The 26208-nt window shown below is 36.4% G+C and overlaps 1 protein-coding gene across 5 annotated transcripts in view; it reads left to right on the top strand.

Moving 5' to 3' along the window:
• The window catches only part of Akt3 (AKT serine/threonine kinase 3), a 238624-nt gene that overhangs the window by 170647 nt on the left and 41769 nt on the right, over nucleotides 1-26208 (top strand). For all 5 annotated transcript variants that reach the window (XR_004123675.1, XM_031390820.1, XM_031390809.1 and 2 more), the window contains exons 8-10: nucleotides 5303-5368; nucleotides 6697-6765; nucleotides 22295-22417. Coding sequence is in view for 4 of the 5 variants with exons in the window: in XM_031390820.1 (XP_031246680.1) it covers nucleotides 5303-5368; nucleotides 6697-6765; nucleotides 22295-22417 (258 nt within the window). In the remaining variant the exon portion in view is untranslated. The remainder of the gene's footprint in view (nucleotides 1-5302; nucleotides 5369-6696; nucleotides 6766-22294; nucleotides 22418-26208) is intronic.

The following is a 26208-nucleotide window of genomic DNA, read 5'->3' as shown; positions in this document are numbered from 1 at the left end:
TTGTTAAGTTTTGGTGGTGTTATGTTGTTAAGTTTTGGTGGTGTTATGGTAAGTTTTGGTGGTGTTATTGGTAGTCTCAGTGATACTTTGTTTAACAATTAATTATGGTGGTGTATTGTTTTCAGTTTTGTGGCTATGCTTATTTCTCAGTTCTGCTCTGGAATTTTTTCTTTTATTTTGTTTAGATTTTGTTTGTTGGATGTAATTTTTTTAGGTTGTTCATATTATGGAAAGTTTTGCTTCCCCTTCAATCATGGCGGATATCTTTGCTGGGTACATTATTTTAGATTTACTTCATAGTCTTTTAGGACTTGGAATGCATTGTTCCACGATCTTCTGGTTTTCAAAGTTGCCACTGAAAAATCAGCTGCTACTAAGATGGCTTTTCCTTCGTATGTGACTTCCCGCCATCTCTTGCAGTTTTCAATACACTTTTTTGTTTCATAAAATAATTAGGATTTTAGCTATGATGTGCTGTGTGAATTCTATTTTCTGGTCATGTCTATTTGTTCTTCTGTGTCTTGTCTTGCATTTATATTAATATTTCTTTCCTTAGTTTCATGAAATGTTTGTTAAAGATCTAGTAACATTTGTCTGGGACTCTCTGCTCTTATTTATCACTATAATTAGGAGGTTTGATCTTTTCATGGCATCCTACATTTCCTGTATGCTCCTTTTCTGTGTTTTTCAATTTTTTTTTTATCCTTTGTGTTTTTGGTCCAATTTCTCTACTTCATCTTTGTGGCCTGATGGTTTATCTTCTACTTGATCTATTCTACATGTAAGGTCTTCCTTTTGAGTGTTCTAGTTGGGTTACTGGGTTTTTCTATTTCATCTTTATTCCACCTTGAGTCCTCATCAATGTTTCTATCTTTTTATTGAGTTTCATTTAAAAAGTCTTGATTGTTTTCGTCATTTCTACCAGCCTTCTATTTTTGTTTCCCTGGGCATCACTCATGCATTTACTATCTTTTAAGTTCTTTCTCTTTAAATTCATTGAGCTACTTTTTTGTGTCTCCTGTAAGTTCCTTAAAATATTTAAATAAGTGTATGACTATTCTTTTAAATTATGTATCCTCCAGGTACTTCTAGGTAATCCTCATTGGCACATACATAACCTTTTTTTTTACCTCCTAAAGTAGGTAAAAAAAAAATCTGAGAAGAGATATTAAGGAATAATAAAAAAACAAAGAGAGGGGGGAAGAAATATTACAAATTGGAATGTAGTTCCTTACCCAAACTTTCAGGATGGGAGGTTAGGGCCATGATTTAAGAGCTTTAAAAGTATGCTATGTCTTCATCAGAAGCAAGCAGATAGGTAAAACTAGGTTGCTAGTACATGGCTTGTTAATAGTGTAAACATGTTTTCCTGTTTAGGTTTTAATGTACTATTTTTCTTTGCTTCTATTTTTCAAACACAACTGTCATAAAACAGTGAACAAGTTAAGGAAGAGTTTTAGAGTGATAAAATTAGAATGATTGCCCCCATGACCTCAGGAGATAGTCTCTCTCTGGTTTTTTTTTTTTTTTAAAGGAATTTGACTTAAAGAGTCCTTGTTTAGTATTTCATGGTGGCTGAATATATGGAAATCTGTATTTCAAAGGCAATTTTATAAGAACGTTATTCTTCAAAACCTTAGTACTTCTAAAATTCTCCATTTGTAATCATCATTAGCACATGAACTTTTAAATAAGCATTGCGTTGTTCTAGCCACAAAATTTTCTCACTGTTACTTTTAATTTCTTGTTTTGGCATGTTGCTTTTAAGTGTAATTAAAAATTATTGGCATCTGTGTTTATTTCTTAGCTTATATGTACCATATCTTCATAGAAAAACTAATCAGTATGTGAAGTACAATACCATTAAATTTGCATTAATGGAAAATTTTCTGACCTTAAATATAAATTATGATAGAAAATGCATTTTAATGTATTAAAGATTGATCTATTTTATTACCTCTTAATTATGTGATCGTAACTAAGAATTTTCTTTCCTCTTATCTCTGTTTGTCTTTGCTTGACTGTATTCATATGGTTAAGTTGATTGAAGAATTTAGAGGAGGAAGAGTCACAAAATTTCACAAAATTTACAAACTTATGTAGAAAAATATTATGTGGAATGTGACTGTTTTACCAAAACAGAACGAAATATCTCCCATTTTTCTAAAGTAGCAGATTATAATTTCTAATATTAAATTGGTTTGCTGCTTGCTACTGTTTTAATATTTTTCTAGTTACAGACTCAGATTACGTAGCACACTAGCCCACAGCAGGTAAATGTTAGCCCCTCTGTAAATATCTTTCTTGCTGCATATAAAGATGTATTTCTTTTGATTGATTTACCTTTTTGGTTGAAGCATGTAATTTTTAGAATATTTCAGTTCATTTTAATCCTAAAAATACCTCAAATCACCCCATTAGTCCACAGCATCTTCTTTCTATCTTGGGGTACTTTGATAGTCTTCTAAAGTTTCCTGTGTTTTACTGTACATAGCAGTGGAGCACTAGTAAACTGAACAGTGCAGATCTGGTCATGTGAACCACCATTCCCTGCAGTTCCCATTGAACCACACGGCCAAACTTATTTTTCAGTAGCATTGATTTTTCCTTTTGTCTCATTTATAATAACATATAAAGCCTATTCATATAGACTGGTTAGTTATTTATCTTCTTCACTAGCCTGTGAAATCTGTGAACAAAGAAATCTTTTTGTTACAAAACAGTCTTATACCTGTATTACCATTAGCTACTTATTCTTTTATTAATTATTTATTTATGTTCCAGCTGTCCCACCCCCCCTCAGTCCTCCCACCCACAGTTCCTCATCTCACTCCTCTGCCCCCTGGCCTCTGAGAGGAAGTCCCCACCACCAGAGCTCCCCCTTCCCTGGGGCCTCAAGTTTCTCCAGTATTAGACACATCTTGTCCCACTGAGGCCAGACCAGGCATCCTCTGCCATATAGGGGGGGGGGGGGCTAGAAGCAACCGGTGTTTGCTCCTGATTGGTGGATTAGTATCTGGGAGCTCCCAGGGGTTCAGGTTAATTGGACTGCTGGTCTTCCCACAGACTCACCCTCCCCTTCAGCTTCTTCAATCCTTTCTCTAATTCAACCTTAGGGATCCCCAACTTCAGTCCAGTGAAGTAGGTGTCTGCTTCTGTCTCAGTCAGCTGCTGGTTGAGCCTCTCAGAGGACAGCCATGCTAGGCTCCTGTATTCAGTCTCTTCTCCATTTTTGTCCCTGCAGTTTGTTTAGACAGTAACAGTTCCAGGTCAGAAATTTTGACCATGAGTTGGTAACCCTGTCGTTCATCTGGAGGCCCTGTCTATCTACTGGAGGTGGAGTTCCCTTTCCCTATTGTTGGGTAATTTGGTTAAGGTCACCCCCATCGAGTCCTGAGAGTCTCTCATATCCTGGGTTTCTAGTACTTTCTAGAGGGTCCCCCAACACCGCCCCCTCCAGGCTGCATACTTCCCATTCTTTCTTATGGGTCCTCTGGGCTTCTCTCCTGCTACCCATACCTGATTCTGTTCCCCTTAACCCCAGCCCCTGCTTCCACCCAGATCCCTCCCTCCCTCTGTCTCCTGTGATTGTTTTCTTCACCCTTCTAAATAGGATCGAAGCATCCTTTCTTGGGTCTTTCTGCTTGTTAAATTGTACGGTCTGTAGGTTGTATCATAGGTATTCTGTACTTTTTGGCTAATATCCACTTATCAGTGAGTGTATAACATGTATGTCCTTTTGGGTCTGGGTTACTCAGGATGATATTTTCTAGGTCCATCCATTTGCCTGCAAAATTTATGATATCCTTTTTAAAAATAGCTGAATAATATTCCATTGTATAAATGAACCACATTTTCTGTATTCATTGAGGTTGAGGGACATTTAGGTTCTTTCCAGTTTCCGGCTATTAGAGAAACAGCTGTAATGAGCATAGTGGGACACTTGTCCTTGTGTTATGGTGGTGCATTTTTTTGGGTATGTAGCTGGATCTTCAGGTAGAACTATTTCTGGCTTTCTGAGGAACCAGCAGATTGATTTCCAGAGTGGTTGTACCAGTTTGCAATCTCACCCCAATGGAGGAATGTTCCTCTTTCTCCACATTCCTGTCAGCACCTGCTCTTGCCATTTTGACATTATCTGAGGGTCCTTTTGATTTGTATATCCTAATGTTGTATTCTCCATCTCTTTCTTTATGACCTAACATTTGCCAACAGTTTTGTTGATGTAGCAAGCTATTTATTTAAAAATTTTCTGGAAACAAACAATAGAGATTCCATTCTCTTCCTTCCTCCATCTTTAAGATGATGGCCTTTGAAGTGTGAAACATGTTCCAAGATTTCCATATGTTAAAAGAAAATCCCTCTTAGTTAGTTCACTTTTTAACAAATCAAGATGAGATTTATGAACAAAATTAGGGAAGAACATTCTTTTAACGAAGTATACTCACATTTTAAAACTCATTTGAAGTAAGAAGTTTAAGACTTGTAAAAAGAAGCATATTAAAAGAAAAAACAAGCAAAAAGAAGTGCTTTTGCATACTCTTACTTTCTGTTTTGAAATGTTTAGTTTGGAATGGAAGTGCATAGCCGGCGGTTCCTTTTTAAATGACTGACTGCTGAGGAGAGTTTATTTTACAACCATCAATAAATTATATTTTTATATCTCCCTGAATAAAATACATCATAACTAAAAATATCAACTAAATTGTGCTATAGTATTAGATGATAAATTGTTTGTTATAAGGGGAAGGCCTTAATTATTTTCCATCTTACATACAGTTTTTTAAGTTTATTTATTTGTTTTATGTATGTGACTACACTGTCTTCAGACACGCCAGAAGACATTACAGATGGTGAAGCCACATGGTGGCTATTGGGAATTGAACTCAGGACCTCTGGAAGAGCAATCACTGCTCTTAACTGCTGAGCCATCTCTCCGGCACCTTAAATACTTTTCATTGTTAATTTTATGTCATTATTGATAAACTTTGATCAAATATGAGTGAGTTACTTAATTTATATCTTCTACCGCTCAGAATTCAACCTTTAACTTGATTTTTGGGTGTAGTGATAGAGGGGAAGCTAAGCAACATAGGAGGCATACAGTGTATTTTAATTCCCTTTTCAGTATATAGTCACTGTTTTCTGATTTCTGACAAATGGTGAGATTTTTTTTATTATTAGTATTTACACCATGTAGTTATAGTTTGTGTTTTATCTTTAGGATGAAGTGGCACACACTCTTACTTATTGTATTATTAGTATTTACACCATGTAGTTATAGTTTGTGTTTTCTCTTTAGGATGAAGTGGCTCACACTCTTACTGAAAGCAGAGTGCTAAAGAACACCAGGCATCCGTTTCTAACAGTAAGTGCTTAGAGGACTGCTATTACGACATTTTAAATTTAGTGGGATTTTAGTATAGAATGAAACTATGACTGCTTTAAGTAACACTTGCTTACATGAACTACATTTTTATGACAGACTATAAGTTCGGTTTTTTAAACCATTGAGAGATGTATGTTGTTTATGATATGTATTTATAGTCCCCCTATTATCTGTGTACAAATTTTTAGAAACTGTTCTCTTTTCTCCCATGTATCTCCCTGACTTTAAATATGTCCACAGTGCAAGAAGGTCACTTCTGGACTTTTAAGGAATTCATTAATAAAATGGTAGACATTTAAAGTTTATTTTTATTGTTCAACTAATAATGCAATACAGGCATAATGTTTCATGACTGATTCCACTGAGGAGTCTGTGACAGGAGTCTCTCCACATGTTTGAAGCCAACCTGGGGTCTCTAGTGAATCCTAGAGCTACCTGATTTACAGTGTCAGAAATAACTGAAAGGAAAAAAAGTGAATGACCACACAGCTTCAGTTTTCAAAGGTCAAAAGTTTAAATGAACAGACTTCATAAAAACAAGACCTTTCATGATGAAAATACAGGAATGTAACATTGTTAAATGCAGAATGAGTCCTTCTATCTTTTCTTCATTAGAAAAAATATAAACAGTGACTTAATGTATGGAGAATGTTTTCAGGCAGGCTCTTTTCCATGCAGTCTGGGTATTTGTGTAGTAGAGAGTAATTACAAAGTTTATTTATATTTCCTGTTTGTACCAAGCATGTTAAGATTAAAAAGAAAAACTATAGTTTAAAATTGGAACCCTTTATTAATAGTCTAGAATTATCTAGACATTTTCAGGATCATCAGTAGATACCTGGTCTTTGTTAAAGTATTTTATGTCTATTTTCCAGGGTAATAAGAACATTTTGGTATCTTCTTGAGACTTGCACACATACCATACTTGCACATTTCCTATGTTTTAGCCTTAGTATGTACAAAGTAACACTGGAACTATTTTGGACATAGTTAAGAAGAGCAACTATGTTCCTGAGGAACTTTTGCTAGAGTTCCCTGGAGAAATTGCAAAAATGAAAACTGGCACACTGTGTACTGAGTCAGTCTCAGGTGACACAGTACATTGAAAGTGCTTACCACAATTACCAAATATGCTTTTGTCTACTATCTTCTTAGAAAGCACTAGTGTGAAGTAAATGTAATCGTATGGAATAGTATCATTTTATCAATTATGTTAACTATTTCTAAGTATTTCATTTTTGGTACCATTATATAATCTTTTAAGAATATAGGATTATAATTAACATTGTTTTCTTTTTCATTTCAAGTCCTTGAAATATTCCTTCCAGACAAAAGACCGTTTGTGTTTTGTGATGGAATATGTTAATGGAGGAGAGGTGAGTCAAGAAATCAATCTAGCCTTTGCATGGAGTACTTCAATAAAAGCGTTCCATACTGTGCGAGTTAGGGTACTTCTCAGCTCCACGGGAGCTTGCACAGGTCTTCCTATTGAGTAGACAAAGATGGGTATTTCGAATGGAGTATTTCGATCATATATTAGCATAACCATATTCTCTATTTTACTTTACTTTTGAAAGATAAACATGTTTTACCACAATTTGATTTTTAGAGAGATATAATCCCCTTTACTTACTGATTTTTTTTTTTAGATTTATTTTATATGTGCATGTTTTGCCACGTGTATATCTGGTAGCATGTGTGTGCTTGGTGTCCAATAAGGTCCGAAAAGGGCATCAAATCTTCTGGAACTAGAGGTTCAGATGGCTTTGAGCCAGTATGTGGGTGCTGGGAACTGAACCTGAGTTCTCTGTAAAAACAAGTTCTCTTAAACATCGAAACACTTTTCCAGCTCCCACAGTGTGATTTCTGAAATTATGTTATTAGAATGTGTAACTATAGATGCAGAGTTAATTATGTTTTAGATAACTTTTCGAAAGAGCTTCTTGTGAACCTTGTAAAACTTTTTTAAAACCTATATTTTGAACTCAGCTGACTATATTTTATAGATACATTGTACTGAGCTTTTGGTTTGCCTTTCTTTGTATATTTCAGTAGTGAAGGAGATGATGATGAAGGAATTTAAGAGATCTTACAGTTTTGAATAGAAATTAAATCTCTTCATTAGTACTTTTCCTTTATCTTCTTCCTATTTTGAACAAAATCATTGTGAAATAGAAGTGTAATGTATAGAAATAGTAACTGGAAATACTTTAAATATCTAACTTGCTGAAATGTACTAAGTAGAAGCTTGTATTTCATAGACTTATATTCTTATTTTCCAATCTAAATAAATAAATGATATAGAATATTTTTGAAAAAGGTTATCTGATATTTAGAAATTATGTTGTCTGATATTTCCTTCACTCACATGGTAACTGTATCTTGAATGTAGAGATAGTACAGATTTTTCTGAGTGTATTAAAATATTGCTTTTGCCACAAAGGAGTATGTTATTTCTATTGTGAGCATATTACAGTTAGAATGTCTCATCCTCAAATACAAATAAATTAATAAGAGACAATTCTTCATTAAAGATAGACTTTGAGTCCACTTTTATTAGTGGACTGAGTAATTTTAAGTGCAGTTCAAATAGAGATGATAGCGTGCCACCAGTGGATGAGCACAAAACACAGAAAACTTGAGCATTACAAGAATAACCTAGACATAGAAAACATGGCACTTCAGTCAGATGTCCGTGGAATATGAAGATGATGGATGGTGTGGTGCTGGGGACTGCCATCTTAAGCGCTGGTTTGTTGATATGGGTAAAAAACACTATTGCAAAGATTCACACATGGTTTATTGTTGATCATGTGAAATTGTTGGATATACTCAAGTTATGAAAAAATTCAGAACAAGGCTATAAATTAATTTTTATAAAGTTTTTACTATCATTTTGAGGAACTGTGTATTGAATTAGAATAATAACGGAGAAAGATTTGGGAGATAGCACCTAAAGGTTAGAATTTTACTCATAGAGATGGAAATGCAGTTAATGCAACTTCCATGTTGGTACCTGTCAGAATTTAAAATACACATATTTTTGGACTCTGTTCTCAATTTGATGAAATGTAGAATCTCTTGAGAGATGGGCCTCTGGACATGTCTGTGAACTTATCTAAGGTAACTGAGGTGGCAAGACATACCCTCTCTAAGTGTCACTGTTCCCTGCCTGGGATTCTGAACTGTATAAAAAGGAAAAAGTGAGTGAATACAAGCATTATCATTCATCAGCTTTGACATGGAACTGTGGTTGTAGTGTGACCAGCTGCTTCAGGCTCCTGTAACTTCTCACCATGTTTGATTCTAACCTTGAACTGTGAGCCAAAATAAACCCTAGGATCCCTTTAGTTGCTTTTGTCAGGGCAGTTTTATTCCAGCCACAGTGAAGCACTCAGCAATTTTGTTTCTAGTAATTATAATCCCAGGAAACAAAGATATGTGGCCAAATAATATATGGCTAAACACATTTATTATACAAGTATGGTATCTTGAATGAACATTCAGTAGGTGGCTACTTAAGTATATAAAATGTTATTAGATGAGAGAGTACAAAGCATGCTATTACGCTGAGAGAAATGTGATCACGAACATGTGCACAAGCCTTTCTCTGTGTGTGAATATCTCATTGTCTACTGCAATTTAGAACTGGCTCTGTTACTCAGTACAGGGTGGAAGAAAAGCTTTTCACTTGTGTATTCTTTAGCTTGTATATTACAAACATATATTATGTACTTAATATTTAAAAATAAGCAAATGGAAGGATGACTGGGGAAGAAAATTATAGAGAAGAAATAGAAATCTATAGGCAAAACTTAGAGGAGCACTGAGTGCAGTGCAGGCCACAAATCAAGATCTATATAATTAACTTGTAAAGTCTAATAATGTAAGAAGTAACATTGTTACTAATATGCTAAAGCCATGATCATTAATTTAGCCGATATTAAATTTAACGAGAAATAGAAAAGTATTGGAAAAGCCTAACGTCTGAAAACTAATGTAATTTCAAGATGGGTTGAAGAAGTCTACACTTAAACATTTGTCAAATTGTCTTCAGCTCTGTATGTTTAAAACTTACACATTGGCCTTCTGTGATCTCTCACAGGCTCAAATTTCATGAAAGATGTTCATGATCTGGTAGAATCTTGTGGATCTCACACATTCTCACTGTTGTGCTAGGTTCTTTTTGCAGGTACTGAGCCACCTACTGTTTCTATGATTGACTACTCAGACTTGTTAGTACTGCACACAGTTGTATTAACGTCTTTGAAAAAATTCATTTTAGTTTTTGCATATGACTTTCAGTTACATGTCATTCTTGAAATCCTCTCTTACTTATTCAGATTTCTCATTATTTGGCTGGCATTTTCTCTTCTGTGAACTAAAATCATCTCATTTTAAATTCACATAAGACAGAAGTGCAGGCAGTCAGCATCTGAATTCTACTTACTAATTTGTGGAGGTGTGATCTGGGTGATTTTTAAGTTAAAAGTATTTCAGATTCATGGTGGTGCTTTTAAAACTTGATTTTTTTTTTTACTAAATTTGTGGTTCTATAAATATCTTTATTACCAGGAATCTGAGTTATTAAGCTATATGTAGGTTATGTCAGAATTCTGTTGCTTTCACTCAAATCTTTTTTAAAATTCTCAAGCCAAGAAAACTACACTATAATAATCATATTAACATCTAAAGTTCAAGGCAAAATGAGTTTTATTTTGCATTTCATTTTATGATATGATTCTATAGTATTTCAAGGCTAGTTTCCTGAACTCTCATAGGACTGCATTTACAGGTCAGAGAAGACATGCCTCCTCGTCTAACATGGTGAGCTCCTCAGAACTAGGAGCAGTGACCAGACCGCGCTCACTTCTCGTGATTTCTGTGCATGAGGCTACAGTACAGAATGGCAATTTCATGGAAACTTTCAGCCCCTCTACCTTCCTTGCACTGATCCTTCTCCTCGTAGCTTCCTTCTAGCTTTGTATTTTAAATATCAGGATCTCCAGTTCTTCCTTCTTGGCTGAATTTGTATATGTATGTGACATTCTTACTCATTCACGGATGAGCATACTGGCTTATTTCATATTTTAGGTATAATTAATCATTCAGAAATGAATATGTATATAAAATCTCGACGGTGGGTTGGCTTAGACTCCTCCTCCTTTATACCCTGGAGTAGGTTAGCAGGGTCACAGTGGTCTTGAAGAGCGTTTCCCATAGTGGCTGGACTGACCTACACGCTACCAGCAGTGATCCTCTCCTTACCTTGCGTCCTGTTTGCAGTCTTGATGACAGCTATTCTTACTGGAGTCATGTGCAATATACATTTCCTGTTTGGCTAAAAAAGTACACGTTTTCATTTATTAGATACTGAACTCTTAAGAACTGTCTTTTTCAGTTCATCTGTCCCTTTCCAAATTATTGGATTATTTCAACTTTTGCTACTTGGTAGTTTGTCTTCCTATAATCAGAATGTTAACCCTCTGTCACATGAACAGTAACCGTGCTTTTCTTCCAGTTCCAAGGCTGTCTATTCACTTTGATAATTGCTTCCTTTGCTGTGCCTGAACAATTCAATTTCAGGTAACCCAGTTTGTCAGTTCCTCCTAATACATTTGGAGCCATTCAAATTGTATACAGTTATTCAGACAGCTGTGCATATATCTTACAGTTTTCTGTTAGTGGTTTTAGAGTTTCAGGACTTTGATGAATGTCCTGAAATGAATTGAATTTTTTATAAGTGAAAGATATGCATAGTTTCTTTCTTCTGCATTTGTAGACCCAAGTTTTCTAATTCCATTTTGCAAAATTTTTTTCATGTGCTCGAGTGTTTTGTTTGCATGTATGTATGCACTGCTTGCATGTCTTTTTCAGTAGATGTCAGCAGAAAGCTACAAGAGGGCATCAATTTCCTTGGAACTACAGTTACAGATGGATCTAATCTACTATGTGTATACTGGGAACTGAATCTTAGTCCTCTGCAAGGTTAAGTATTCTTAACTACTAAGCTCTCTCTTGCCCCTGTAGTAACATTTATTAATGAGTAAGTCTTCTACCCATTTTGTATGTTTTGATTGCTTTTAGGTGATTCCTGGGTTCCTTTCTGCTTTTTCTATTTCATTCTATTGGCCTCTGTGTCTGTCTATCTCTTCTGTTGTTGTTGGGTCTGTGCTAGCCTTGCTAGCATGGCTCTGTGATATAGTCTGAAACCTTGTATTGTTTTACTTGTTTATTGCTCCATTTACTTAGGACTGCTCTGGCTCTTCAGAGGAATATATGCTTTCATAGAGATATTAGGGTTCGTTTTCTAAGTCTGTGAAAATCATCTTTAGAATTTGGATAGGAAATGTATTTGTACATAGAATACTTTGGGTAATATAGCCACTTAAAATATTAATTCTGTTTATTCACAAATATGGAAGAGCTTTTTCTCTTCTAATGTCTTCTTTAATTTATTCAGTGTGTTAAAGTTTTCACTGTATAAATGTTTACTTCCTGGCTAGAGTTATTTCTAGGTAAATGTACTTGTTTAGGCTTTTGGGAATGACATTTTCCTGGTCAGCATTTTTGCTACTTGTGTATTGGAAAGCTACTGATTTTTGTTTGTTGATTTGGATCCTGCTCTAAGTATTTATAAGACTTAAAAGTATTTTGATTGGGTTTTATAGTCTTTTAAGTATAGTCTAGAAACATAAGTAATGTTCTTTTCTATTCATATCTCTTATTTATTTCTACTGCCTTAATGCTCTGGTTAAGAATTCAAAGACTACGATAAATATGAGAATAGTGAATAGCCACTCTTGTTCCTTATTTTAAAGGAAAACTTTAAGTCTTGCACATTTAATGTACAGTTGCATATATATTTGTTTTGAATTGTCTTTTTATGTGATAGTATTATACTTTATTCCTAATTTCTCTAGCATTCTTATCACAATGGGATATTGAACTTTGTTAAGGCCTTTCCTGCATCTTTTGAAATGATTGTGTGATTTCCACATTTTCTTCTGTTTATGCATCATTAATATTCTTTGCATATCTTGAACTATTAACTTATGTATCACATTTTATTTATTGAACTATCCTTGAATACCTGAAGTAAAACCTGCTTCATCATAATGTAGGATTTCTTCAATATGCTATTGCATTTTGTTTTCAAATACTTTATTGGGTAGTTTTGCATCTTTATTCGTTAGGGATGGCATTTAACTTTCTGTGTTTTTCTGTTCTGTTTTGGATTTTCAATGAAGGTAACGCTGGTTTACCAGATGGATTTTGATAGTGTTCCTTTTCTATTTTCTGGAGCCTTTTGAGAATGTTACTCTTGTCTCTGGAAAATGTGATAGAATTTCAAAGTCAATTGTTTTGGACTGGGGCTTTTCTTTTGGGGGGAAGCTTTATTAGAATTTCAGTTCTATTCCTTGATATAGGTCTAAGTAAGTTGTTTCTGTCTGATTGTCTTAATTTTAGTACATAACATATTGAAACTCTTACCTGAGTTTTCTATTTTATTGGAAGATACATTTTCAGCAACCTGAAATGTATTAGTATATGTAATAATATCCTCATATGGCCTTTAATTTTATTATGTTGAGTCTTCTTTTTTGGTTAGTTTGTCTGGGGAGCGGGGTTCCAAACTGTTTAATTTTTGTTGTTATCATTTATAGTATCCTTTAAGATTACATTTCATTAATTGTTGTCTTGATCTCTGATCTCTATAATTTGTTTGTATTTAATACTGTAGATTGTGTTCCTATTTTCTTAAGCATCGCATCTGTATCATTAATTTTTAGTTAGCTTTTTGTATTTTAAGGTCTTGGATGTGTTGCTCCTTTTGTTTGATTTTACAATTTTTAAAAAATTTTCCCTGACTTCTTTAATATGATCCACAGATCACAGAACATATTATCCATTCTTGATTAGTTTGTATATTGTTTATAGTATCTTTGCTATGCATTTCTCAATTTTCTTCCATTATTATCTGATTAGACACAATGTGCATTTCATAATTTTTGTTAAGACTTACATTGCATTCTAAAATGTTATCTATTTTATAGAAAATTTTATGGCTAGCCAAAAACATGTGTTTCACAGCAGTTGATTGGAATATCTTACAGATAATACCTTTTTAAGTGTGAAGTTTCTTGCTTCCTTTTTTTTTTTTTTTTTTTTTTTTTTTTTTTTGGTGGAGGTGGGTTTGTAAAGGATGTCTGCATTTCTTAATTTTACAATATTTGGACCTAGCTTTAATACCCAGTACTGTTTGCTTTGTGAAATTGATCATGTCAATGAGTTCTCTCTTTATTATTGTGCAGTAACTCCTCATACCTCTTAAGACTAAGTTTGACATGAATCTACATTTTCAGAAGTGTAGATGCTCTTGCTTGTCCCCATTTTAACTAACTTGGCATAGATTTTTTTTGTTTTGTTTTGTTTTTTGTTTTTAACATTCATACACTTTTAGTATTTATTTTACTTTGTATTGAAATGTGTTTCTTGAAGACATCCAGCAGTTGGATCTTGCTTTATAATCTAGTCTGCTTCTCTGCCTCTTTTGATTGGACATTTAAGACCAGTAACATTTAGCGTAATGATTTAGAGATATTTGCCATAATTATAAAATATATATTTGTTACTGCTCTTCTTTTCTGTGTACGTTTCCCTTTAAGTATCATTAAAATGCTGACTTGTCAGTTGTTAATTACTCCACTTTGTAACTTTTTGGAATATCTTTAATTTTCATTAAGTAAAAGAGACATTACTATATTAGTCTTCATTAGTAGTTGCAGTAGTTTGATTTATATTGCTGTGATAAGTTGCATGATCAAAAGCATCATAGAGAGGGAAGAGTTACTTAACTTGGAAGTCGGTCATGAACTTGGAGCTAGGAGCTGAAACGCAGACTGTAGAGAGGTGTTGCTTACTGCCTTGCTCCCTATGGCCTGGTCAGCCTAGATTCTTATAAATCTAAGACCATTTGCTAAGGTGTGGCTGGGTCCTCCCATGTCAATAATTAAATCAAGAAAATGTTCCCTACGAAATTTTTTACCTATAGGTCAAACTCATGAAGGCATTTCCTCAGTTGACGTTCCCTCTTCCCCGATTACCCTAACTTGTATCAAGATACAAAACATCGACAAAACCCCAACCAACCAAGGAAACTAGCTAGTAGTCATTTTCTGCCTCAGCTTGAAATGATATTTTCATGTTTTCCTGGCTTTTCCTAAGACATTATTCCTTATAGTTTAATTTTTTTTCTTGTCCCTTTTAATATTGTCTCTTGGTTTGGTATCCATAGTCTTGTCTCATATATGTGTGTGTGTGTGTGTGTGTGTGTGTGTACATATATATATGTAATATGTATATGTGTATATATATGTACACACACATATATAATGCTTTTTGAGATTTTAATTATCTCATTTCCCATTTCTGTTTTCTCTTTCCAAATCTCATATACCTCTACTTGCTATTTTACAAATTAATTACCTCTTTTTTCATTAATTGTTGTTTTACACACACACATACTTCTAATTATGTAAGTACAACCTGCTCAAGTCTGCACAGTGGTACTTGTATGTGTGTTTTCAGGGCTGACCGTGATATGCTCTTTCCTGGGAATGACTATTTCTCCTGCTCTCAGCCTTCCTTAGTTGCCTGTAATTATTTGTGTAGATTTGAACATTGCAAAAGGGGCACCAAAGACTGTAAGAACCCAAGGACCAGGGAGTTTGCTGTGAGATTACGTCTCCTAGAAATACCAGAAGCCACACCCAAGAATTGCGCCAACATGATGGCCCAAATACAAGATGAACAAGGACACTCTTTTATAGCAGGACGTGAAGAAGGTCTTTTTTTTTTTTTTTTTTTTTTTTTTTTTTTTTTTTTTTTTTTTTTTTTTTTTTTTTTTTTTTGCTTATATCTACTTCAGTTTTAAATGCCTCCCATGCTCTAGTGCCAGTGTCTTTTTCTGATTTGGGAATCTTGTGCTCCAACTTCATTATATAGATTTTCTGTCTTTATTTTATAGTTTTGTTTCTTCTCTTATCCTGTCAATTCTTGAGTTTTATTCTTTGGTTATTTCTCAGAGTCATTAAAAGTTGTTGTCATGTTTGTTTTTTCTTTATTTTTTAATTTAGTGATATTTAATGTGATATTCCATTAAACTCATCTTTAGTCCTTGATAGTCTTTATTTCTGCTTGATCTAGCCTATTTGAAGTTACTTTTTTTTTTACCTGCTTTAAACTTTTAAATGCATATACTTTCATATGCATATGCAATTTATCTCGATTATATTCACTGCCTCATCCTCCTTTTTAGCTTACCATGGCCATCCCCATAAATCCAGGCCGTTATAAAGAAAGAAATGCTGTGCTTAATTCAACTAACTAGTGCTTCCTTTATGCTCATGAGTTTGGGACATGAACAACCTGCCTGTGACACTCTTCCAAAGAAAAATCGGTTTACCTTGGCAGCCATCTTTTGCCAGTAGTTTCCCAGTTGCAGATAGGGCACTTGTAACTGGCTTGTTACTATACTGGTCTCATGTAGGTAACCACAGCTGTGTGAGTGAGTTCATGGGTATGTGTATGGAGGACAGCACTCACTCTGCCTGCTACCTTCTTTCCACACCCTATTCTTCCCATGTTCTTTGACTGTTGGAGTACAGTAGGGGGGCTCACAATCACTGAGCACTCAAAGTTGCTTATTCTTAGCACTTTGACTAGTAATGCACCTGCATTAAACTTTACCCACTGCAATAAGAAGCTCATTTGGCCAGGGTTGGGAATAACACAGATCTGTGGGTGTAAGTACAAATATTTAGAAGACAATTGGATAATATTACCAATGAAAAACAGCATCAAAGGATTTTCTCTTAGAGAATGTACCTTCTCTAGCTATAAGTTTTGACTCTGCTTACATTACCAGGCATGGATTCCATTTTGTGGGACAGTATTAAAATCCATCAAAAGAGTTATTGTTTATACCCATAAACAAACTTGATTGTTTCAGATGGCACAGCTTGCCTGGCAGGTCTGTATTTTATAATGCAGTGTTCAGTGCTGGAAATTAAATATTTTTATCAGGTTTTTGTTTCTAGTATTTCTATGTCCATGTTTTTACCAGATCTCAGTTTCCTTGCAGAGCTGTGTTGCTGACTATTATGTAGGCCTGGCATTAATGTCTTTATTTTATCTTCTTGTTAGAAGTGCCCAACATTTCAATTTCAATATCTTATAATTCAATTTTAAGCTTTAAGAGATTTAATGTTGTCTTGCTTTTTTGTATTTTTTAAGTTTCTGAGTTAGGATTTATATATCAGTTAAGGTGTGTATGCCTTTGAAAAAAATTTAATTTAGTGATTTTCAAATTTATTTAAGCTTATCTCAATAATCATCTTCCAGATAATCATTACCTGTTGTACCCATAATTTCAATCATTTTCATTAGAAAACTCAATGCAAAAAAATCAAAAGTAATTTCATTATCTCTCTCTTTAGGATTGTTTAACAAAGGTTAGTGTTATAGACATGATATTAATGTAGAGATATTGCTTAATATCAAAGTTTAATACAAATATTTTTTGAGTTTGATTGATTAAGATAATTGAAAAAGATCTTAGGTCAGTCTTGCTCTACAGCAGTGGCATAGTGGTCACTGTATTACCTGCTGTTTTTGATGTGAACATTTGAAGCTGCCTCCATATTTCCTCTGAGGATGTAACAGAGCTGTATCTTGTCTCATAGATTTTTAGTAGTTCTAACACTGTACAATGATACTTTTAGAGCTATGCTCACTTTATGAATATGTGTGTTTTACATGTCTGTCTGTCTGTCTGGGTGTGCTCCATTTGGATGGAGTGCCTGAGGAGGCAGAAGAGGTGTTAACAAAGACCTGTTGGCTAGTGCATGGGTACTGAGAACAAAGCCCTGGTCCTTTGCAGAGCAGAGTGCTATGACTGAAGCGGACTTTCTAGCCCTGGAAATTTCTCAAAATTAGTGAGCAGCAGAAGAAGCTAAGAAACTTCTTAGATTAGAAGGCCAACTGCTGTAAGAGGGAAAGGACTAAATGCAGCTAGAGGATCAGGTAATTGTGTGAAATAGGCTAGGCCTTCCCCAGGTCTCTGCCCCCAGCTTGTATATGGAAGGTAGCATTGTGCATCTCATAGAGCTAGAGACCAGAAATGCTAATATAAATATGTTAAACTGCTAGTCTAATAGTAGTAGATAAGGGATCAGAGAGGAGAGAAAGAAAAGGGTTAGTAATTACAAGCACAAACAGATAGGAGGAATAGTTCAAGGGCTCTGTAGCTTAGTCAAGTGGCAACAGTTAACTGATTCGCTTTATATTTCAAAATAGCTATAAGAATTAATTTGAATATATTAAACATAAAGATATGGCAAGTGAGTCTGGGAAGAAAGCTCAGTTGGGAAAATACTGTTTTACAATCACAAGGACCAAAGTTTTGTTACTAGAATTCAAGGAGAAAAGGCTAGGCATGGTGGTATGCATTTGTAATCTCAGTGTTGAGAGGCAGAAACAGAAGGCTCTCTGAAGACCCACTGGCCAGCCAACCTAACCTACTTGGTGAGGTCCAGACACTATTAGCTTCACAAAACTTGAGGAAGGACACCTGAGGCTGGCCTCTGGCCTCTGTGTGCATGTGGGCATGTAACTGCACTCCTGTGTGTATCACCAGCCTTCAGGAGTCATTTACCTATTGAGATAGTGTCTCTCTTTAGAACCCAGGTACCCCTAATTAGACTAAGCTGGTGTCCTGGGATCCACAAGGATTCTTCTACTTCTACTTCCCCCGTGCTTGTCTTACAATCACGTGACACCATGCCTGGCTATTTGTGTGAATTCTGAAGACTGAAGTTCGACATAAAGGGGTTGTCTCCCCAGACTCCTCCTGGTTGTTTTCTCTTTCTTTCTTCAGGTTCTTGATTTGTTTGTTTGTACTTTGTTTAGTACTTCTTATCAGTATCCTGTTTAGGTGCTTGTTCCTGACTTTAAGTATAGTAGTACCCTGGATTCTGCTCCTAGTTTTACTGAATTTTGGGGCTTGTACTTAGTTTCTTTGTTTTAACAATTTCCGTGGTATCAGTTCTAAAATTGAACTATAACATCAATTGCATATTTAAATTTCAGTAGGTCAGAATAATGCCCATTGCTCCTGTGTCCCCATCACCAATTTTTTTCCTCTATATTGTTTTCAGCAACATCTACTCAGCCAGCCACAAGAAAACCTCAACATCATTGATCTCTCCCTTGGTCCAAATTCCTCTGGAGTACTGATTCTCCTGAAGGGTGCTTGTGGTCTCCTTAGCCGTTGGCCCTCAGAAGCACTCGTCAAGATCCGACATACCTTCTGGTGTTCCCAAACACACATATTCTTCCAAAGCCTTTTATAGTCCTTGCCATGTTTCAGCACAGTATCGTGTCCTGTGGGTTAGTGCTTTTCCTTTAATGTATGAAGGTGTCTATAGCAGTCAGTACTCATAGGTGATGAGTAACTTTTCTGTAATTTTAGAAATTATTTACCTGAGCATATCCTCAGATTCTTTTATTATTTCCTTGTTGATCTAATAATAGTTTTTAAGATTATAATCTTTTTGTGTGCAAGAGTTTTTAACACTCCTTATCTATGTAATAGAATTCCAACTATACCATGGTAGACTACATCATAAATAAGCTGGGCCTCTCTCCATCCCTCCCTTCACCTCCATCACCCCTCTCTTTCTAAATGTGTCTTATTCTTTAGCCACATAACTCCGTGTTCTCTACTAATATTTGTGTTTTGTATTGGGAATTTGTGGATTTTGTAAAGGGAAATTGGAGAATAACAGATATAGAAGTGGGAGGGAAGATGAGGATGGTTGGGAATGGAAATGATCAAAAGCACACATAATTATGAAAACCACAGTGCAAGCCATTGCTCTATATAGTGAATATGCACCACCAAAAAATTACTGCTTTCTACAAGTGGTTAATCTTCCCTTACTGTGTGTGGCTGCTGTGCTTAAGTTACATAGAAATACAAAGGTGGATACATTCTAAGTAGGAATCTTTTATATCTCTTTAAGTTTTCCTTTGGTGAAAAGCCCTATCTTTTACAAGTGAACTTTATCTGTGGCATATTCCTAATCATCCTATGTACCAAAGTGTTGTTAATAACCATATCACAAAATGTATTACAGCCTGCTGTTTTTTGTGAATATACATGCATCTCCCTCATTAAGGTAGAATTCCTTAATGGTGGGGATTATGTCTGTGTTTTTGTTGAGGTTTGATTGCTACATGGAAGGTTATAGGCAGTTACTGAGTTTGGAGATGATCCCTAACTACCCAGTAGAGCTGTAAATAAGAGAGTATGCTGTTACCCCAGCGAAGAGGGATGCTAGAGGGGTGAGGCCGGGGTGGGTGGGTGGGTGGGGGAGCCACTCCTAGAGGCAGAAGTGAGGCGGTGTGGGATAGGGGGCTTGTAGAGGGGAGACCAAGAAAGGGGACAACATTTGGAATGTAAATAAGATAATTTTTAAAAAAAGAAAAAAGAGTTATTATATCCCTCTTTTTTTCTTGTCCTAGTGTGCTACAGAGTTACCTTATAATAGTTGATGGTCATTAATGAATATTAGAATGGCATGTTGGTTTAACAACAGGGTGGACATGATGATCCAGAAAGTTAGGGCATCAATGACGAAAGCTGTTAAACCACAGCCAAGAAAGAAAATACAGGCAGTGTCCTAACCTCCAAAACAAGACAGGGAATGGATTATAAATAGATCATTGGACTTTGCTTGTCTTTAGACGAGTGAATTCCATAAAGAAGCAAAAGTAGACATCATATGGCAATGAGTTCTAAAATACAGAGTTCTTGAGCTGATATTTTTATGGAAGCTGGCTGGCAGACAAAATATAGCTGTATCATCTATATAAAGACCTAGAATCCTGAATACATTATATTAATTTAGAGAGGCTCTGTATCTCTTTTGTCAGTAGGTAGCCAGTGGTAGAATTGATTTTTTTTTTCTAAAGAAATCTAGAGACTTAAATGACTATTGCAGCAACATTGGGATCCCAGCAGCCGTCAACACCACTGGCGGCATGTTAGACTCAGCTTGGCAGATACCATATTTTTTCATAATTTTTTTGATTATCTATTCTTCAGAAATAAAACATCAGTGCCATCTCAGCATGGTCTCCCAGATTTGACAAAGCATGGAAATAAAGTAGGCAACACATAGTTTATATACTTCTCCCAAATTGTTTGCTACTAATATAACTAATGTTTTCTCAGTAAGTTTTAACAATATCAAAACTCTTTCTCCCCTGTCTTTACTTGGGTCAATGATCACACACAAAGTTGTCTTAAAAATGATTTAAGTAGAGATAGGGGTAGAAAGAAGGAATGAATGCATAAGAATTCTAAGTTACTCAGCATTACTGTTAAATCTTGAACAAGCCTTGGTAAGCCATAATTCTTAGCAATTATGAGTTAGTGATCTTTATGAAAATATCTATTTTCTGACCTTATACTTGAAGGCACATTTTGTAATTGATTTTTCTTAATCACAGGCATGTTTTGTATGCCCACCATGGTATCTTCCTAGTTTATTCGGGATTCAACAGCCTTTCATTCTTGCCACATTACTTCTTTTCCTCCATTTGTTATTTGTCCTTCATTTCTACAGAAATTCTTTGAATTTTGTAAACTAGATACTGATGTTTATCACCAGCTTTACATAATTTGATTTTACGAGTGTCATACACTTTATTGTAATTCATATTTTAATCTCTTAATCGTATTTAAATACGTATTGTACAAACACAAAAATCAAACCTGTTGCACTTATTTTTAGATTGGAAGGAGATATTTTAGTTTAGCAACCTTGGCAGATTTCCTAATAAAGTAGAGTAGTTCAACAGAGATTGACTCAGTTACTAGAGCCTCAGCCCTGCTTCTTGATGCCTGTTGTCCTAAGAAATTAGATGTTTTTATGATATGCTTAGTGTCGTTTGTTTAGCTTTTTGTGGTACTGGGAATGGAACACAGGGCCTCACAAATGTTAGGCCAACACTGTCGCTCAGAACCATTCTCTCTGCTGAGAAATAAGATATAGATGTTAATTACTGAGTGATAGGACTTAGAATTTCATAAAACTAGAATTGAGTTTGTGGTCACAGTAAGAGCCCAGTAGATATCTTTTGACTATTGGCATACCTATGATCAATTAGGAAACGAATGGGTCTATAGCTTACAAGATCACAGGAGATCATAGTTAAAATGAAAATAAAAGGATTATCCATTATAAACTGTATCAGGAGTGATAGAGGCCTCTCAGTCGTTTTAGCACTGTTAAACATAAGACTTCAAAGTCTTTAAAATTCTTATTACAGCATGTGTTATTTCAGACTTCGAAAATATTTCTAGAAATAGCAATTTAGACTATGACTAGCTTACATTAATGAGTTTGAGTAAGTCCATATTTTTCCTTGAAATCAAATATAACTTTAAAAAACTACCATATCTGTGCTTGTATTCATTTATTTTGATAATGTCAATATTTATTCCTTGTAAGAGTGGAACAGCAGTATGCTTAGAAGGAAATGCAATCTAATGATGCATACTTTTTCCTCTGGTACCTGAAGGTTAAATGGGTAGCAAGCAGAATGCCTTAAACAAGATTGGTATATTGATTAAAACGCTGATTTAACAGCTCGCAGTTTCCCCTTGGAAACCTGCAAAAGATAAGCCAGCTGCTGTCTTAGAGTGCTCAGTGTCCACTGAGAGTACACTATCTATCATCACAATATGGTGATGAGAGGTGTTTTATGTTTGTGTTAATTTCCCCCACTAAATCAGTAATTATTACAATCCTGTCCCTGCTGTTTACCCTGCAGCTGTTTTTCCATTTGTCGAGAGAGCGGGTGTTCTCTGAGGACCGAACACGTTTCTATGGTGCAGAAATTGTCTCTGCTTTGGACTATCTACATTCTGGAAAGATTGTGTACCGTGATCTCAAGGTAAAAAAAAAGTAATGAAAATTGTTTTTTTTGCAGAGACTGTAGGGACAAACAAAGTAATTACAAAGTTACACAGTTTTGAGACAAGCACTTTTCTTAGGAATGTTGTTTGCTGTAGTTAGTTGGTCTGAAATTTCACTCACTGATATGTAAGTGGCTTTTTAATGATTTTGGTTTTTGCTGTATAAAAATTCTCTTGACTATGCAACAGGAATCTACCAAGAGTAGTTCACTTTTCTGTAAATGCCCTAATTATAGAATGGAAAGCATCTGAGTCAAATCAGGTAATTTGCAAGTTCATTATTATATTCAAACATCATAAAATGTTTATGAAAGAGCTCCAATAACAGGGTTATTGGAAGGAAAATATCTATATTCATTGTAGTGTTAACTTTTTGATAGGATATTTTCCTCACATATTTTCCTATAAACTCAGTAGTTTGCTTAGTTTTCATTTGTCAGAACCCAGGATTGGCTATGTTGGTAAAAAGAAGCCTGGCCATCCCTGAGCTCTGGTAGAGCCAGAAGGGCCTAAAAGGCCACATGGTGGATACTTGGGCCTATTCCGCCTGTCCGTATTTATTGGGATCATTCTGCTCTGCCATTGAGAGGTAATGGCAGCCTTAGCCATTATGTAAACCAATATATTTGGCTCTTTATGTCTACAAATCTTTACTTAAAAAGCAGTCGGTGGTTCAGATTTGGTTTATATACTCTAGTTTACTGCTCTCTTCAGGAGACCCTGTAAACAAATGGTAATTCTCATGGCACAGCTGTGAGTATGGTTGGCTTTGTTAAGGATTCTGGTCATGGCATATTTTCAACAACAGATTCTTATTTTAGCATCTTCCTTGAAATGTAATTCCTAGGACTGGGAGCACAGCTCAGTGAAGAGCTCTTGTCCAGTTTAAGTATGGCACTGAGTTCCATCTCAGGACGTAGGCAGCTAGTTCTGAGGTTAGGATAGGGAAGCTAGAAGTGGCAGTCCACCTGTCCTCCCACCCACTTGGAACAGTTGGCATATTTGTTTTTTGTTAGGTTCTTATATCTCTGTCTCCCTCCTAATCCTTATTCCACCCTGATTGCTTCCAACCCCCAACACTACATAGGAGAGAAAAGATAGAGTGGAAAGGGGATGTAGCACTAACTCTATAGGCTGCCCCACTACCAGCATCATTTGGCTCTCAGGTAGCCAGATGTGATGTCTTTTTCTCATGGCTCACTCCATGGCCCAATCCAGCTTTTGTAGTCCCTGGCCATGCAGCAGATTGTAGGTTGGCTGGGGAGGAAGTATCAGCGGTGCATGCCCCAGCGTTGCAGCTGGGCTGCTGGGCTAAGTTCCTCCTACAGAAACTAAAACTCTCACTACAGAACACTGAAGTGTAATCACAGATGAGAGGCTTCCCTGGGCAGTGTAGTGAGACTCTGCCTCGAAAATACAAATATCTGTTGGACTGGGAGCTAGCTCCATGGGAAAAGTGCTTGCAGTGCAAGTGAGAGGACTTGAGTTCTGACTTCAGTACCACACAAAATCCAAGTGTGCTCACAGACGTCTGTACTTCTAGCAGTCAGCCAGTGAAGACAAGTCGATCCTGGGCATTTCTGGACAGCAGTTTGACCAAATGGCAAGGTTCAGGTTAGTGATGTCTCATAAAGTAGGTCGGACAAGTGATCAAGGAGGAAACCCAGTATCAGTCTCTGGCTTCAACATGTTCTCACGGGTGCACTAAGTACAAATTAACCAAGTGATTGTATTTAGATTGGTTACTTTTAGACCTTGAAATATGTTAGAATTCAGCTTCTTAATAGGAATCTCCCCAACACACATGTGTGTTCATATATATACCACATGCACATACCAAATGTGTGTGTTTAACCTAATGGGTTTGTTTACTATGGGTTGAAACATCAAGGGAAAAATTGAGATTATGTGGTAATGCTTACCTGTGAAAATTTGACTGACAATTGCCACATTCATCACATACCTACTTCATTTAAAATATAATTTGACTTTTAGAAATAGAAGTTACATGACATTTTTATGGAATTCCATTTTGTATGAAATTGGGTATGTATCTAAGAAATCATGATTATCCTTTTATTCCTGTCTTATTTATATAAAACCATTAGTAACTCTGAGTCTTTTTTCTTGTAGACATTTTTTAATTAGATGTTTTCTTTATTTACAATATCTCCTTTCCCAGGTTCCCCTCCAAAAGAGAGAGAGAGAAAGAGAGAGAGAGAAAGAGAGAGAGAGAGAGAGAGAGAGAGAGAGAGAGAAAGAGAAAGAGATAAAAAAACCAAAAACTAAAACAAACCCCTGTTCCCTCCCCCTTCCCCCTGCTCACCCCACCCCCTCCTGCTTATTGGCCCTGGCATTCCCCTATACTGGCATTCCCCTATAGAACCTTCACAGAACCAAGGGCCTGTCCTCCCATTGTTGACTAGGCTATCCTCTGCTACATTTGCAGCTGGAGCCATGAGTCTCACCATGTGTACTCTGGTTGGTGGTTTAGTCCCTGGGAGCTCTGAGGGTACTAGTTAGTTCATATCGTTGTTCGTCCTAAGGGGCTGCAAACTCTTCAGCTCCTTGGGTCCTTTCTCTAGTTCCTTCATTAGGGAGCCTGTACTCAGTCCAGTGGATGGCTGTGAGCCTCTACTTCTGTATTGTAACTCTGAATCTTTATCTAATTATGTAAGCAGGTACCTAGCTTGTTAAAAAGTTGTTCCTATCATTCCTTTTTTTTTTTTTTAATTTTTTTACAGTCCAGTTGTTACCTACCTCCCAGTCCAATCTCTGGATGTTCCTTATCCCATGCATCTTTCTCCCCACCCCTGTCTCCAAGAGGATGTCCCTATTCCCTGGGGCCTCAAGTCTCTCAAGGGATAGATGCATCTTCTCTCACTGAGGCCAGATCAGGCAGTCCTCTGCTGTATATGTTTTGGGGGCATCATATCAGCTGGTGTATGCTGCTGGTTTGTTAGCTCTGTGTCTTAGGGATTTAGGGGGTCCAAGTTAGTTGAGACTACTGGTCTTCCTATGGGGTTGCCCTCCTCCTCAGCTTCTTTCCGCTTTTCTCTAATTCAACCACGGGGTCCCCAGCTTCTGTCCATTGGATGGGTGTAAGTATCTGTGTCTGACTCTTTCAGCTGCTTGTTGGGCCTTTCAGAGGGCAGTCATGCTAGGCTCCTGTCTGTAAACACTCGATAGCAAATAGTGTCAGGCCTTGGGGCATCCCCTTGAGCTGGATCCCAATTTGGGCCTGTCACTGGACCTTCTTTCTGTCAGCCTCGTCTCTTTTAGACAGGAACAGTTCTGGGTCAGAGTTTTGACTGTGGGATGGCAACTCCATCCCTTCACTTGATGCCCTGACTCTCTCCTGGAGGCGAACTCTCCAAGTTCCCTCTCCCCACTGTAGGGCATTTCATCTAAGGTCCCTCTCACCACCCAGGTCTCTGGTACATTCTGGAGGGTTCCTCAACCTCCTACCTCCTGAGGCTACCTGTTTCCATTCTTTTGGCTGACCCTCAGGACTTCAGTGCTTTTCCCCCACCCAATACCAGATCACATTCCCCTCTTGCCCCTGTCCCATCCCCATTCCCTCCCAGGCCCTCCCTCCTCTCCCCCTGCCCCATCCCCATTCCCTCCCAGGCCCTCCTCCTCTCACTGTTATGATTGCTGTCTTCTCCCTCCCAAGTGGCACTGAGGCGTCCTCACTTGGGCCTTTCAGCTCTTTGACCCTTTTGAGTTCTTTAGATTGTATCCTGGGTATTTTGTACTTTTTTGGCTA

Source organism: Mastomys coucha, unplaced genomic scaffold (assembly GCF_008632895.1).
Source record: "Mastomys coucha isolate ucsf_1 unplaced genomic scaffold, UCSF_Mcou_1 pScaffold1, whole genome shotgun sequence".
Taxonomy (NCBI): Eukaryota; Metazoa; Chordata; class Mammalia; order Rodentia; family Muridae; genus Mastomys; species Mastomys coucha.
Note: the sequence above shows the minus strand (reverse complement) of the source record. Positions and strands in the feature narration are given on the sequence as shown.